This window comes from Nilaparvata lugens, chromosome 7 (genome assembly GCF_014356525.2).
Source record: "Nilaparvata lugens isolate BPH chromosome 7, ASM1435652v1, whole genome shotgun sequence".
In the NCBI taxonomy this organism is placed as follows: Eukaryota; Metazoa; Arthropoda; class Insecta; order Hemiptera; family Delphacidae; genus Nilaparvata; species Nilaparvata lugens.
Genome location: NC_052510.1, coordinates 53,682,649 through 53,700,351, shown reverse-complemented (window position 1 = coordinate 53,700,351; position 17,703 = coordinate 53,682,649). Strand labels below are relative to the sequence as shown.

Below are 17,703 nucleotides of genomic sequence, written 5' to 3'. Positions count from 1 at the left end.
ACAATCAATAAGGAATCAGACAAAGAGAGCTATACCCATTGCTTAGTCATTCCTATTCTAGACGCTGTGGAGAATGATTCCAACATTAAACCTTGACTTTGAACAGTAATTTATCAAATCCATGTTTATGATCTGTCTTTCATTATTCTATGTTTTTTTGAAACATGATTCATTGATTGCTGTCTGGTCGGTGGTGTTCGTAATCCATGTTTGTAAAAACACATAATTATCCTAATTTTCACGTCTTCGAAAATGTTTTTCTTGTGATTCTAAAACTTAAATATGGCGTGAGAAAGATCATTTGCAATAGGAGAATGACCAACATGGTCTAATATTCCCTTCGAGTATACATTCATCTTGACTCTTGTACGGTATTCTATTCGTTTTTAACTCCTCAAAATACGTCCGTGAGGGGTTATTTATTTATTTTGCATATGGCTCTACGACACAAATCTTTATGTTATCTAACATAAGTCACACATATAAACAATGAAGTCATCTCAGTCACAAGTTTAAAAAAAAATGTGGATCCAAAATTATAAAGAAAATTTAAAAATTTATAAACATATATCTAGTCGATTTTAAATATGCCACTGCATCTGGTGTAGCTACCGGGAAGTCATCCAGCCTGCCCTCATAAGCTGTTCTTGTGCACTCTTCTACAATGTGTCTTATGTTTGCACAGCGCCACACTCACAAAAAGGTGTTGGAGCCTTTCCCCACCCTTTCCGTAAGGGGTGACAAGACTCCACCTGAATACCTTTCTAGAAATATTTGCTCATTCTTTGTATTTAAATACTTGCGTTAGTAAATTCAAGCTACTGGTTCAGAACTCTCCAATATTAATATTTCAATAAGTAGGTATTCTGGCTTTGAATAGCCACTGCCTCCATGGTTCCAATAATTATTGTAAAGAAATAGTGGCAAGTCGTATGTGAATTAGTAGACCTAAAATTCAAAATTTTCTTATTTTATTAGCTTAGTTTGAAGGGTATTACTTTAATTGTTCATTAACAATTTATTCTTCATACATTTAAATCTGCATGGCAGCATTATTCTTGCTTCTTGACAGACATGAAAATACATAGATTTAAATAATGAGAAGATAATATGTAATAGTTTGTGACCTTGATTATTTATGTAGGTTATCTATCGCTAGTAAGGATATAGAAGTCAATCGTTATTAGAACTGAGATTAACCAATCATACTGCAGTTTCAAAGAATAATTTCGATGTGACCTACCCAGTATTCAGGAAAACTGGGAAGCAAAGAAAATTATGATTACTAGACGTAATGACTTTTGCAGAAAAAGTCACACTGGCTTTTTTAATCTTGAAATGCGTTGTCAAAGAGGACAACCAAAGTATGAATTTCCTCCATCTTCCGATAAAAACATCAAACTTCAAAAGGAACCGTAACCTTCAGATAGAACATTTGGAGTAGAAAAACGTAAAGTAAAATAACGAAAAGCAGAGCTAGAAATCTCTTTCAACATCCGTCAAACTGGATGTCGTATCAGGAAAGGAGTGGAAAAAACATGGGATTTCAAGTTAGAAGGAAAAGGATAAAAATAGGAGAGTAATACGACTTGAAATAATTGGTGCGGGATTTCGGTGCCCTAATGCTTTGATCGTATTTTGGACCTATGTAGGTCTTTTTTTCTCAAAAACAATCTTGACATATCCATTTTCGATCACTTATAATATTATTTTGAGATTCATTCAAGAATAACAGAAGAAAGCTTGGTCTGGAACTGGAACAGTTCTGAGAAGGAATATATTTTTTTGTGTGTTGACAAGAGCATGCTTCTCTGAAATAATGAACGTGCTTTAAATAACCCCTTCAGCTGTCTCCAGATTACTATTCCACAATAGAACAAAGAGAGTGTGCGGCACAAAGGAACAATCTGTTACTCTACGGAGCCATATTGCATTTCATGCTTTATGAAGCTGTCATTTCCGGAAAAAATACACAGGAAATGAACTGGTGTGACTAATAACGTGTAAAATTCGGCTGTAGGCTCCGCTAGAGGAACCTCCCGCTGATCAACCCTTGGTTCATTCCTCTTTACTTCCCTTCATAATTATTATAGTTTTCTGTTGTTTCGAGACAACACAATGTTTTGATAGCCTTTCGAGATAAATTCATCTGCCAACAAGTTCAACTCCAAAATCTTCGTTATGAAAATTGAGAACACTGGAATAAGCCTAAGTCTTCATTGTCCCAAACAAAATCTTCATTGAAATAATGTTATTGAAAAAATTATAACATTTATAGTCTGTGTAAAATAAGTTGAGACGTGGTCCTCCATCCAAAGAAATTACAAGGTTGCCAATTCGTGTGAAATTGCAACTTTCTCAAATTTCCAATTCAACGTCAGAATTGGATGTAGATTATAATACCCGATATCTTAGTAGTGCAAAAAAAGTTTCAGGGGTGGAGGATTAAAAGGAAATTTAACTTCTATGATAAAATTGAAACATCGCGTAGATTTGTTTGTAGGCTACGACGTTCAAATGATTCTGAGAGAAGTGATATTCGATGATTCTGAGAGAAGTGATATTCAAAAGAAAAACAAATCTACGCGATGTTTCCAATTTTATCACAAAACTTTAATCTCCTTTTAATCCTTCAACCCTGGATCTTTTCTAGCACTAATAGGATATCGGGAATGATATTCTACATCCAATTCTGACGTTGAATTGGAAATTTGAGAAAGTTATAATTTTACACGATTTGGCAACCCTGTAATTTCTTCGGATGGAGGGCCAAGTCCCAACTTATTTCACACAGACTAAAGTAATTTACAGCTCTGATTTTACCTTCTTTGGTAGCTTCTGCCGCTTCCCCTGATCGGATGTCGAATGAAAGATATTATGCTCATGTTCGATATTCTATAGTAAATAATCTGAAGAACGAAGATGACGATAATAAGAAATAATTTATGCCGTATATCGCGTATGATAAGAATGCCATTTTCGGATAAATTTTTTTTTAATCTTCAAACAATGGGTATCAGTGAATAAGCGAATAATTGTGCCTGATTTAGGAATAAGATTATCTAGAAGTTACCTCGAATGTTTGATTCAAATAATTACCTTATTCAAAGTTTTTTTTATTATTTCTATTTTATATTTCCATGTTCAAAGTGTTGCTCAATTTATTGTTATTTGAATTTTCACAATTTGCATCACAAAAGTTGGATAACAGAAAACAAGTATTACAAAAAATTACAAACCCGTTTGTGCTTTGATAATGTTTATAAGAGTATACGAATGCTCGACCAACTTAGAAGCTGTGTAACAGTAAATGCATCATATCTATGTTACCCCGAATTTTTGAAAGAGCTTATACTCAATTTGTGTTTTCATTATGGAAAAGTACCTCAACATCACACACTACACAACTGTAAGCTTAGACTCTGTCATTTATAACGTGATTAAGGTCAAATATAAGATGATGTTCTGTGTGGGTAATGTAATCAATTTATTTTGATGGCGTGAAAGCATGTCGGGCATCTTTCTGGTGATGCTATAATTCCTTATAGTGAAGTAACCTTCAATATAAAGTATTCTTTTAATAGCTCAAACTTCAAGAGATCTGATTATACTGAACTTAATGTCTAGGAAACGTTATGAAATTATAGGGATTCATTAAAAAAAGTAAGTATGCATTCTGGGTTGCTGTACTTTAGCCTAATATTCTGTTGGCACATAGGGACATAGGCTTACCCATATGCAAGGCTCTATGATGTGAAAATATGGTTCCAATAACTTGTACGGTCATATTGTCGAAGAAAGAACATTTAAATGTTTTTTTTATTGAGATTAAAAATTGAAAACATGTAAGTTAGTTGAAAGTAGAAATAATAGATAGATAATACTTGCACTGATTATAGTCTTATTGGTTTCAATACAGTGTTTCTTCAGTAAGTGAGATATTTCACTTACTGCAAAAACTGTCTGTGTATTGAACATGCAAAATCAGAGAATACAGTACTGTTTTATATTGTCGAAACCAATTGCTGATAAAACAAAATACTCCGTATTCTATGCTGAGAAGTTATAAGGAGAGCTTTATGCATCATGAGATGCATTGAGAAGAAACTTGGGCAATGAGTAAAATCTGATTTGTCTCTTTGATCGCAATTGAATATTATACAAAAGAATACAGTCAACAATCAAGTCATTCTTTTTCAGATATTTATTCTCAATAAATATAATTATACAAAATATTTTACAATAATATTTATATATTATTTTATGTTACAATAATACATATTATCTTATATTACAATTTATATATTAAATACTTAATATTATACAAAAAAAAATACAGGCTACAATGGTACAATCAAGTCATTCATTCTTCAGATATTCCTTCAGGATTGATAACCTTCGTTCATTCATAATTCATCTTACGACGTACTCTCCTTCTTGCTAAAAGTCACTGACATACCATTGGATCGTGAGCTTCAAGAGTCCTTGCATCAATTTCTCCACTCTTGAGTTCTTGCATCATTCTTAGTATAGTAAATTCACAGTATTTTTCAATAATTCTCTCTTCTCCTATTGAATTAAGCTCTCAAGATCACATTATACTGTACATAATTATTTTGTTTCAACCAGATAATTTGCTTTTAGGCCTATATCTTGTGTTGTTAGAAATGGATTAAGATAAATTATATTTTCAAGATATTTCAATAATTATTTTGCATTGATGATAGATCATTATTACTATGTACCCGTACTTTGATTCTTTTCAGCAAAACATATAAATAAAGTTCTGGTTCTATGGTTTTTCCCATTCAATAATACTTTCACCCCATCCTGGCATACCTAAATTTCCTCCACGTTCCCTGATTCATTCCATTATACTCTCAAGGATAGAAAAATTTCCTAGTATAATTATTGTTGGAAGCGCTAAAAATCCTCCTCTGTTTAAGCTCACCCTACCACGAAGCCTATTACTTTGTGCTTGATATTTTTGTACTTTGTTCATACTTTGATCGTTGTATGTTGTTGTTATTTTGTGTGTTTTTTGATAAATTTGAATTTGAAAGAGTAATGAAATTCTTCACAAGTTAAGACAATCAACTCCAATTCTAGCTATTCATTAGTTAAATTGAAGAAACTAAATTTTAGTAACGATTTGACGTATCCTTATACTCCTTTCTCAGGAGGTCACTGTATAAAAATATTAAATAAACAAAATTCAGTAATAAATAAATTCAAATGATTGACAGCATGTAAAGAGCATTGAAGGTATATAATAACTTTCTTAAAAATCACAAAATACTTTTCTAAATTATTATTGTGCTTTTAAATTTCAATAGCTTCATATTGAATGAAAAAGACTAAGAAATTATGAAAAACCACAGATTTATTGATACTTAGAAACCCCGGTTTCGGTTATTACACCATTGTCAATCTCTGATAACCAGTTTACCAGAGATTGACAATGGTGTAATAACCGAAACCGGTCTTTCTAAGTATTAATAAATCTGTGGTTTTTGACAATTTCTTAGTCTTTTTCATTCAATATGAATAATTACCACAATAACAACTTCTCAACTACACAAAAAGTTTAATAGCTTCTATAATAATGCAATCAAAGTTGTATATTCTTTAATTAACAATAATAAACATATAAAATTGATAATAGCTAACAATAATCAGTAAGCTTCTGCCCACAACAAAATAATGTGAATGATTTCATTCGAAGTTTTTGAATCAATCAGTAGCGTTTAGAGGTGTAGAGGACTACTGCTAAAATTATCCATTCAACAAAACTTCGACTATAACAATGTTTGTTGTGAAAACACAATTTGCCCGCAAACTGATGTATCAAATGTCATGAATTTGCAGGTGTCAGGAAGGCCGTAATGACGTCACAGCCGCAGTGACAAACGACGAGCCGCCGGGGGCGGTGGGAGGCGTGCACAGGCGCAGTGCGAGCATGGAGGCGGCAGTGGGGGTGGCAGAAAGCGCCTCCAGAAGACGGTCTTCCAGTGCGAGCGCGACCGCCGTGATGAGCGATGCAGCGGCCAAGTGCAGTCCGAGTGCATCTTCGCAGGATGCGGCTGCAGTGTTGGATGCAGCTGCGGTGCCCGATGCAGTTCGCAGCTCTAGTCCGACCGCCGATTGGCTGCGTGTGTCGATGCGACGCGTCCGTCATTTTCGGCTGCTGGATCCTCACCAGCCGTCTGCGCCGCCGATGGTCAGTCAACAACAACTACAACAACATTTGTAGATTTGTCAATAAATATTCAATTAGTATCAACACAAAATTTTCTATTACTAGTATATTATACTGTATTATTGTTCATAATACAACACAGCAGAGGGCCAAGTGAGTAACATCCAGTACCTATAACCATAGGTCCACAGATCCAACCATAGTGAGGTCCACGTTATAATGGCAGTGGAGAAAGATAGAACAACGTTGCCGATCCTCTGTCTTGTCAATGTCTTCTATAGACGGTAGCTGAGACAGGTTTATTGATGTGATATTGACTGTTAATTCTCGTTTAAACTAATCAATTATATTTTATTGAGCAAGAAAATTCAATAATTTCATAATTAAGATGAAATATTTTGTTGAATAATTATTATTTCTACATTGTTAACAGAAGATCTGGCAACACAGCAAAGCGAGAAATAGATAGCGCTATCCGCTTTGTTGAATGATAGACAAGGATAGCAATACCATTGCTAATCAAACACTGCCAGTATAACGTGGACCTCACTATAGATCTACCACAGATCTATCTGTTTAGTTAGTCTACGGTACTACCTATGGTAGCCTACTAGCTAGCTGTTCTGGTCTGCTCCCCTAAACTTCCCTTAGTAAATAACTATTGTCCGGCTAGTGAACTCTCGAATCGAAGTGAATAATATTGGACTAGTTGAAGATGCTGACCATTCATGTGACATACATTAATACAAATATAAAGGACTACTTTCAGTAATAAAAATGAAACTAATATATAGTACCCTTTTCAAAAACATATTTCATTTTTTGAAACACAACACATTTCTTTGAATAGATTATGAAAAGTTTTGAAATTGAGATACACAATAATAATTTGATGAACAGGGTTGTATTTTAAAAAGAGTTACTATGTATATCAGTTTCATTTTTATCACTAACAGTAGCCCTTGATATTTGGGTTACTGTAAACTATTTTCACATGAATGATCCGCATCTTCAAGTTCTTGAATTATAACTTCGAGGCCCTACTAGCCGGGCGATAGTTTAATAAGGGGAGTTAAGAGGAGCCGACTTAAGGCTGTGCAAAGGCTAAAAATAAACTTTCTACTGGTGATATTTTTCAAAGTTTTTCGATTTGTATATCATCAAGCTATCAAAAAGAAATGTTTTGTCAGGGAAAAAAATTTAGTTGAGTTATTTTTGGTCATTTTCAGTAAATTGAATAACTTTCTCAAAAATTGGTATTTTTAGAAAATTTTTGCTTTATTCAATCAACAATACCATGAAAAATGTATCCTCAAAAATCTCTTACCGAATTTTAGATGCTCTGTTCCAAAAATTTAAACTTTGGGCGCTCATATCTCAAAAAGTAATGATAGGAAAAAAAGGTTTTTCTGAAAAAAACTTTCCCATTTTGATAGCATGATGCAATATACAAATCGAAAAACTTTGAAAAATATCACCAGTAGAAAGCTTATTTTTAGCCTTTGCACAGCCTTATAGCATAGAAATCTTCTATAATATATAGATCTGCTATATTTGTATTCTGTGTTTATAGCTAGCTAAAAAAAAATATTAAAAATTATAGTACAATTAATTATTGGTACTACTCACAAGTTTGTATTCACTTGGCTCTCTGTGTTGTGGCGAAGCTATAGTGCAGTGACTGTAGTGTATTTTGGTGAATTGGAAAACGTTTCATCCGATCAAGAATATGATCAAGAGATAGCGAACTATGCTATTTTTATATTCATTAGCATTTGAACAATTCAATTTCTCAATATATTATTGCTAAATCACAGAACCTTTCCAATCATAGTTTCAAATAACTTGCCGTCTATCTGTATCTGGCTATGTCATGGAACAGGATTTGCGTAGAATAATGTCAGGAAACTGTGGTACAGAATTTACTATGATAAAAAAGTGTTTTTTTTTAATTAAATTCGTCTTCCAGAAAAAAATAATTCCATTTACCACAGAAAATACTACAAAATATATAATTTACTACATAATTGCATCAAATTTATTGAATGAATGACAATATAAATAGCAAATATTTATTCAGAGATGATGATTATAAATACGACAGGCAGAACCCATTCAGCAAGCGGAACAACAAGCAAAGAAAACTGTCAATTCACCTTTAGGTAAAAACACTTGACTCACATGGCCTACTTTCTAAATGAATAAAAAAAATCTTGAAGTACTCTTTATTTAAAAATAAATTGAAATGTCATTTCAACTTGAAAATGACCTAAGTTAGGGTCGAAACTAGTTGTTGAACTATTTTAAAGTTTTTTAAAAAATAAAGGGTACTTCAAGATTTTTATATTGTCTTTATTATTCCACCTTTAGGTATATCTGAATTTCTTTATTTATTAAGCTTTGCAGTAAAAATTCTAACTTTTACTAGCAACAGTAGTATATATATATATATATATATATATATATATAATATATATAAAATTTATATGTTATTTAATTCAAAAACTCACCAGCGAGCAATTAAGAGTGAGTGGCACTTCTTCATGCTATAAAACGCTATTCTATTAGTTTCTTCTCCAGATTGCATTGTAAAACTCTATTCTTGTTGATGGAAATGGAAAAAATGATTTATCATGAAGAGAAGGCTGCACAATATGAATTTCTAAATTTCAAAAACTCAATTTTGTTGAATGTTTCAATGTTTCAACATTGAAAGCTCTTCCATTGTTTATTCCTTCTTCTAGATATGCTCATTATTGAAAAAAAATCAATTATAATTTGATAATTCGCAGAAGATTGTTATTATAAATTACTGTACCCAATGTATTGTTAAACAAATAGGTACTCGTAATACTTGAGAAGCAGAGGTTGACAACTAAGCTATGACTTCAAATCATGTCCCATTATTCTTCTAATAATTGAGTAGAAGATATTTCCCTGTCGAACATTTTAAACAAACGAATACTCATTAAAAACATTGCTCTCAATTCCTGTAGCTCAATCAAGATTCCATCCTCTCTGATGAAGTCCTAATTTCCAACTCGATGGAATAAGGGTACCCATATCCTGATTATGTGGGTTGAATTCAGTTCAAGCCATCACATATTGCATGGTACTTGTACATTGAGTAAATATTTCAAAGGTGATAGGAACTATGTTCTTTCATTCTGTATGTCAAGGATCATGTTCTAATGATTAAATGAATGGGTACTTAATATTTTCAGATGGCATAGTTGTTTTTGCAATGAAATACAAGAGATAATTTAGATAAATATAGAAATTATTATCAATACTTGAACATCTAAAAAAATAATTAATCTACTTTGTAATAAAATATAACACATTGTACAAAACACAGTATAATAACTGGATAAGGGATATGATTTGAATGAGTGTGTAAACTTATATCTAAAATAATATTAGCTTTCAGAAATCAATTAATCATGAATTTGTAAATTTATGAGACCTATGAATCTCCCATGAACTATCCATCCTCATTATACATGATGAAACAAAATTATTTTCCAAAACATAATAGGCATTATGTATGTCAAGGATCATGTTCTAATGACTAAATGAATGGGTACTTAATATTTTCAGATAGCATAGTTGTTTTTGCAATGAAATACAAGAGATAATTTAGATAATATAGAAATTATTATCAATACTTGAACATCTAAAAAAATAATTAATCTACTTTGTAATAAAATATAACACATTGTACAAAACACAGTATAATAACTGGATAAGGGATATGATTTGAATGAGTGTGTAAACTTATATCTAAAATAATATTAGCTTTCAGAAATCAATTAATCATGAATTTGTAAATTTATGAGACCTATGAATCTCCCATGAACTATCCCATCCTCATTATACATGATGAAACAAAATTATTTTCCAAAACATAATAGGCATTATGTATGTCAAGGATCATGTTCTAATGACTAAATGAATGGGTACTTAATATTTTCAGATAGCATAGTTGTTTTTGCAATGAAATACAAGAGATAATTTAGATAAATATAGAAATTATTATCAATACTTGAACATCTAAAAAAATAATTAATCTACTTTGTAATAAAATATAACACATTGTACAAAACACAGTATAATAACTGGATAAGGGATATGATTTGAATGAGTGTGTAAACTTATATCTAAAATAATATTAGCTTTCAGAAATCAATTAATCATGAATTTGTAAATTTATGAGACCTATGAATCTCCCATGAACTATCCCATCCTCATTATACATGATGAAACAAAATTATTTTCCAAAACATAATAGGCATTATGTATGTCAAGGATCATGTTCTAATGACTAAATGAATGGGTACTTAATATTTTCAGATAGCATAGTTGTTTTTGCAATGAAATACAAGAGATAATTTAGATAAATATAGAAATTATTATCAATACTTGATAAACACCATAAACACTTGATAAACATCTTCATAAACACCATTTTTGTTTTACTTTTCTTTACTATACATTTACTTGATACAATTTCATAACTCTTTTGGAGCTTATTACTGTATCATTCAATAATAGATACTATGATTATTTGAATTTTTTTGTAATTCCAATAATTTAGTTCACACTTGATAGTAATTTAATGTCTCTAACATAAATAGGATAATGTTTTTTTTATATTGAACTTTTTCAAATTCTATTGCCAAAATCCATTCACTCAAAATAAAAAATACATGTATCAGGTAGCCTATTGTATTTACTGTATCACATTTGATCTCATAATCATTTATTGCTTCAATCTTAAAACATATTACTGATGAAGTTGATTGCTATGTAGGCTATAGAGTATTAAATAAGGCAGTGACAAATAATATGAACAAACCAAACAGTGCATAACGCTGTGGGCTTATAAAACAAGATATATTCATCAATAATTGAAATTTCTCTTCTACCCAAATTATATCAGTTCACTCAAAATATGTACAGTAGTTTTGGACTTGATTGTTATTCAGCAACAACTACTCATAATTATTTTGCTATCATATTTATTATTGCAGATGATAGTTTCTTGATTTATTCCGAATGTATTGCCACATTATTTTGTCAAGAAAAACCGAAAGTAGATACTACAGTCAGTGGGTGAACAAAATAGTTTATTCTATCAGATAATTCAGTTCATGACGATGTTCAAATGACAAAATAGTGTGTTTATCATTGCATTTATAATAACAATCTTGTTATCTTTCGATTAATTTTGATGTAATTAAGTTTGTAAAATATCGGAATCTGGGTAGATAAAAATCCCTAACCGAAATAGTAATAGGTCTGAAATAAAGTAACTGGCTAATATCGCCAAATAGATAATAATTAAGATTAGATAGCATCAGCTTGTTCTGGCTAAACGGTACAAAAACCTAAAAAGGATTTGAAGGAATTTGTTGCTAGTAAATATATTATTATATAAAATATTTTGAAGATTGAGGTTAGGTATATGCATTCAGGGATCGGCGACCTAGAGATCGATCAAATCGAGCAACGTAGAATCTGACCAAAACCCCTTGGCAGAGCTCTATTGCAACAAAACAGTATGCAATGTGAAAGAACACATGATCACGTGGCTAACTATTAGGTAGCATGAAACAAATATTAGTGTATAGAATATTAGCTAGCATGTAGAGAGCATAAGTAAAAAACCTAATAAAAATAATTAAGTGTATTCAGGAAATAGGAGGTACCAGGCGCATGAATACTGAATCAAATTTGCATGCACCAATAGCACAACGGCAGTTAATAGGCGGCAACTGTAGGCCAATTCAAAAATATTTCTATATATTTATATAAATGTTCTGGATTTATGTTAAAATATTGTATAGTCTATGTTATCGATATGGCTCGAAGGCAAAGAAATTATTAAACGCACAACCTAAGTAATAATTTGATATTTTTTGTACGATCTATGTGAACCTAAATGGCGGAGGACTAAGATATTCAAATTTTATGTTAATTTGAAAGTCGGAAGTAAGATTTGTAAAATTGAGAAAGGAGAACCAGCACTCGCCAGTCAAATGCCACCATGAGAGGACCCTAAATATTTTAGAGCGTAATACCTTGCTAATAAATTGTAAAAGTTAAAGTTAGATCAAATTATTAAATTTCTTAAAGGACTTTGTGATGCTCTTGTAAAGCAGAAGTCATTTTCAATTTCAAATAATTTTGTACCCCTTGGAAGAGACGATTCCGGCTACCATATTCCAGGACCACCAGGAGTTGGATCGACATCGGCGGCTTATAAGAAGATTTTCGACACGTGAGTGATAAATATTGAATTAGTGATGGGCGCCCTAGTGCTTCGAATCTATCTAATGATTAAAGCTAGCTCGTCGAAAGGGTTTTTATTATAAATTAAGAATTTAATAAGAAAAATACTTGCGCAAGTAAAATTAGTATTAAAGGTATTTTATTGAAGGAAAAAATAGATCAATACATTTCAGAAAATTTCCATTGGATCAAAGAAGTATAAAATCTAGGCTATCAAAACACATTCATATGATCTTTAATTTTTGCAATATAATTTGCGATAGTTTGTTATAGCTCTAATTCACTAGATGAATTGCTCTACCTATTCCGTCAGGTGCCGAATCTTGCACCCTGAGATAGAATATATATTCAATACAAAGAAATCTACTAAGTATTAGAGAATTTAATATATATATTTGGATTATTAGTGGCTAATTTATCTAGTTGATCTTAAAGAACCTATTTTTAATTGAATTGTCCAAATCGACAAGTATTAGCAAGTGCATATCGCAGCTACATGCAAAAGGATGTATATGATTTTAAGATAAAGGCACATGGTAATGATTCGTGCCATAAATCTAGAATATAAAGTTTAGCCTGTGATATTTTACTGATTTAAATTATTGTTCTATTTTTATTTATATTATTTTTATCGCTCTTTATATATTTTTGCCTCGATCTATTTTTTGCATTATTTGTTTAATATATGTATCAAAATGTTTATGGTGTGCAATTTATTTTAATTCCTCAACACTATAGTATAAGTATCATATTTATATATATTTATTTTTAATGAATTACAAGAGTTATAGGGGAAGCCCATACCTAGGCCTAGAAAGATTTTTATGAGACTGAATCCTATTAAAAAACCACGACCTAATTATATAATTATATCAAATTTTCATGCTCTACCGACTGATGCCAAGCAGGAGGCTAATCGTTATTTAAATATAAAGAATAACGTGACATAAAACATGCTGTACCAACGTGGACTGATGATGAGAGCCGAGCTCATTGAATAATTATTTGAAATTAAGTCAATAATCATATTGAAAATTATAGATAACTTATACGAGTATTGAGGAAAACAGGCGAAGTAAAATTTGTATTACTTTTGGGGAATCAATAGCTTTAAATAAAGAGAAATTATATGTTTTAAAGAAAATTTTATATTATCGTTACTGTAAAAAATATATGTTTATAGAGAGAGATTATATTTTATAAGCCTAAACTGCTATTACTTTCTAGTCAAGAATATATTATGTATTTAAGCCGGTTGGAAAATAAGTCACAGTCTGTAAACTAGTCAAGAATTAAAACTAAACATTGGGGGCGCTAGAGCATTATAAAAAACTTAAGTATAAATACCTTGTCTTTGAGTATCCAAACACTTTGCACATCACTGTTTCACTGTAAGTCCCGGTTTGTGTCTCTTTTTTAAGCATTTTCGCTTATTATTTTATCACTTTTTTAATTAGCATTTATCATATTTGACACAATGAATCACACTCCCGCAAACTCTGAAGTTTCATATATGTATGGCGGTTGCACAGATCCCACTTTGTCGACTCCAAGCACATCAAACCCCACCATGGTAGATGCCAATACGCCATGAGAAAGGGAACCAGGAAGTGTCGGGTCAATAGTCTTCGATCCACAAGGTCTGCAACCTCTATCATCCACTCGAATCGACGCCGCTGACACACCATTGAATCAACGGATAGCAGAGATCAACTTTGAAGGGGGCGAGGAGCAGCCTGCAGAACCCGCATTGCCAGAGGCCAAGTCACACCTGGGCAAACAAAGTATATTTTCAGTCACAGAGCTAGATCCGTTTCAAAAGGTAATAATGGAACAAACTAGCAGTATGTTCAATATTATGTTACAAAACACAATGGATAATATGATGCAGGAGATTAAAAAAGAGAATGCTGCAATAAAAGAGGCAAATAAACAAACAGTGGAACAGGGCATGAAAGAGACAGCAGGCGCTATAAAATCAGTAGAACAACGGTTGGATAAGATTGAGACTAAAGTAGAGAATCATAGGGAAGAACTGAAAGCAATGATAACTCTACAGAAAGAAAGTCAGGATAAAGTTACGGCAGGATTATCGGAAAGGTTGGATACGGTTACCTGTGAACTCAACGAAAGGATAGATAACCTAACCACACAAATCACTACACCCATTCAGGATATAACAAATAACATTAAGACCGATTGCCATCAAGAAATCCACAAACAAATTACCGTTGCCAATCAAAATTTAACAACTACAGTTGACAAAAATATTAACAGTATTAAAGAAATACAAAATAAACAGATTAATATGTCCACAAAAATGAACCAACTGCAAGGTAGCATCAATCAAAATACAGAAACCTGTAAAGCTTTAAACGGAACTCTACTAATTCAAAAATCCACTCTGACTCAATTAAATCAAGAAATAAACGCTAATAAAATTACACATAATAGTCAATGGCAGATGACACAGGAAAAAATAACAGCATTAGAAAATCATATTCAACAACGACCTCAAGGGATTCAAACAGATAACCTCAACTCACATAGTATATTACAAGGACTGGGCAAATTTGATAATACTGATCGCCATTTGCAACCTCAACCATTCATTGATCAGATAAAATTAGTACAAACTCTTGCACCTACCTCTTGGAGCATGTGGCGTCTTCGTTTGACTAGTTTATTGATTGGCGAACCCCTGATGTTCTTTCGGAGTAGAGCCCATGAATTTACATCATTGGATGAGTTTGTAGCTGTCTTCCTGGAACAGTATTGGAGCAGAAGTAAACAGTTGGACGTGCTAGCGGACATTATATCATGCGATTTCAACCCTAACTTAGACGGTGCATGTACCACTTTCGTCACTGCCCTACAGTTTAAAAATTCTCAATTGAGCGAGCCCATTAATGAATCGGCATTAGCAAGTATTATTTTAAAGAAGCTACCGTATCAAGTTAGAATGGCACTCGCCACACAACCCATTACTGATTGCAAACAGCTGATAAATCATTTATATGGCATACAGTCTGTGATGGCAATATCAAACCACCGTTCAGACCAGAGATACACACAAAATCAACATAACTCAAAAATTAATCAGTATAACAGCCAAAATTATGAACCGGTATCATATGATCGCTACCGATCTGCCCCTCAATTTGAACGCCGCTATGAGCACAAGCAAAATGGTAACTGGAATAATGAAAAATTTCAAAATCGCACAACCAACCACTATACCCAGCAGAGCAACCGTAGGAATCACTATGATGGCCGTGATCGATTAAACTCAAATAATAATCACACTCAGAACAATTACAACAGAAATTATAAACCGCCACCTCAACAAGTAAGCACAAATTATACATTAGCGCATGCAATAGGATTGAATCAACAAAAAACCCGGAACCCAGCACCCAACGACCCGCCACCAGATATACAGAAAACTACAGCTAATAAACCATGACTATATGATACCCCCGATATAGCAAGCACAAGCTCAAATGAAACAAACCAAGAAAAGCAGGATATTTCAACGTCATACACCACATTCAGAAATTATTTACCGGAGACTTTTTTAGAAGAAACGGAAAAGGAAAGCAGGCTACCGGATATCCAAATGCAAGCGTATATCGATATCGAAATATATGGAATGAGGGTTCAAGCATTAGTAGATAGTGGTTCACAATGTAGCCTCATACAAACAGACATATTTCAACGTCTGAAAGAAAAAACAAAATTAGCTACTCTACCATTAACCAACGTATATGTATCAGGTATCAGTCCAGGACGGCGAATACATATAACTACTCAATGCTTACTGGAAATAAATCTTCAACAACAACGATTCGCATATACATTTCTTGTATTACCTGTTTCCGGTCCGCACATAATAATAGGTACAGATTTTCTACAACACTTCCAGGCCTGTTTAAATTTCCAAACCTCGAAATTTCATGCATTTACCGAAACCGAAGCATACGAAGTTATAGTACCCCTTGATCTGAAGAAACGCACTGAAGGAATTGCTGAGGTACATTTCGCTCACTACATGGAAGGCGCGCCGAGGAAGTGGGGTATCCACGGAATGGAAAATGCTATGGAGTATATGGAGGTATTAAGCCTAACAACGAAGGACCGAACACCGTCAAGAGCCGATTCTAGTACCGAAGAATTGTTAGAGATACTGATAAACAGAATCCATCAACGTACCGATTGGCACCCTGACATCAGACAGGAAATAATTCAAGTATTCCGTAAAAATGCAGACGTTTTTTCCGAACAACCTGGTCTAGCTACTCACTTCGAATGTTCACTCAATGTTAAGCCACACGACACGTATTACCGCAAATCATACCCCATACCTTTCACCTATCGATCCGCCGCCATAGCAGAAATATCTCGCATGGAACAACTAGGAATTATAGAAGAATCCACAGCACCCTATAGTTTGCCGATTGTGTGTGTAGCAAAAAAGGATGGAACAGTAAGACTATGTCTGGATGCTCGCGCCTTGAACCGCATATTGGATGATGACCGAGAAGGACCAGACCAAATTGAACAAGTTATGCAAACTTTCCATGGCAAGACCATATATTCAACGGTAGATTTGAGCGCAGGATATTGGCAAGTCCAAGTAGCACCGGAATCGCGCGATTATTTATCCTTCCTGTTTAATGGACGCAATTATAGGTTCACTCGTTTAGCGTTTGGATTAAGAAATGCTATGGCTATATTCATACGATGTTTGAGACAGGCGCTAGGAGACGATATCAGAGACTACTGTACATTATACGTGGACGATGGATTAATAGCCTCACAGAATATACGTGAACATTGCCAGCATTTAGATATAGTATTTGATAGATTGATAAATTGCGGATTGAAACTCAAACTATCGAAGTGTGAATTTTTTGCGAGAGAAGTGAAATATCTAGGACACATAATCACACCTACTGGCATATCACAGGACCCGGACAAATTATTAGCCATCAGACAATTTCCATCACCAACCAACCGTAAACAATTACAAAAGTTTATTGGATTTTTACAATTCTACCGCCGTTTCAATAAACAAATGTCACACTACACTGCTCAACTCAGTCATATATTGTCTAGTACCAAGCCTTGGATTTGGACTAACAAAGAAGAGATCATATTCCAGCAACTAAAAGAAGCCTTCCTAAATTCCGTCGTGTTGAAACACCCTA

The 17,703-nt window shown here is 33.0% G+C and overlaps 1 protein-coding gene across 2 annotated transcripts in view; it reads left to right on the top strand.

The window, feature by feature from the left end:
* LOC111054698 (sodium- and chloride-dependent glycine transporter 1) overlaps positions 1 to 17,703 on the top strand; it is a 162,662-nt gene that overhangs the window by 49,641 nt on the left and 95,318 nt on the right. For both annotated transcript variants that reach the window (XR_005571856.1, XM_039433158.1), the window contains exon 3: positions 5,869 to 6,220. Coding sequence is in view for 1 of the 2 variants with exons in the window: in XM_039433158.1 (XP_039289092.1) it covers positions 5,869 to 6,220 (352 nt within the window). In the remaining variant the exon portion in view is untranslated. The remainder of the gene's footprint in view (positions 1 to 5,868; positions 6,221 to 17,703) is intronic.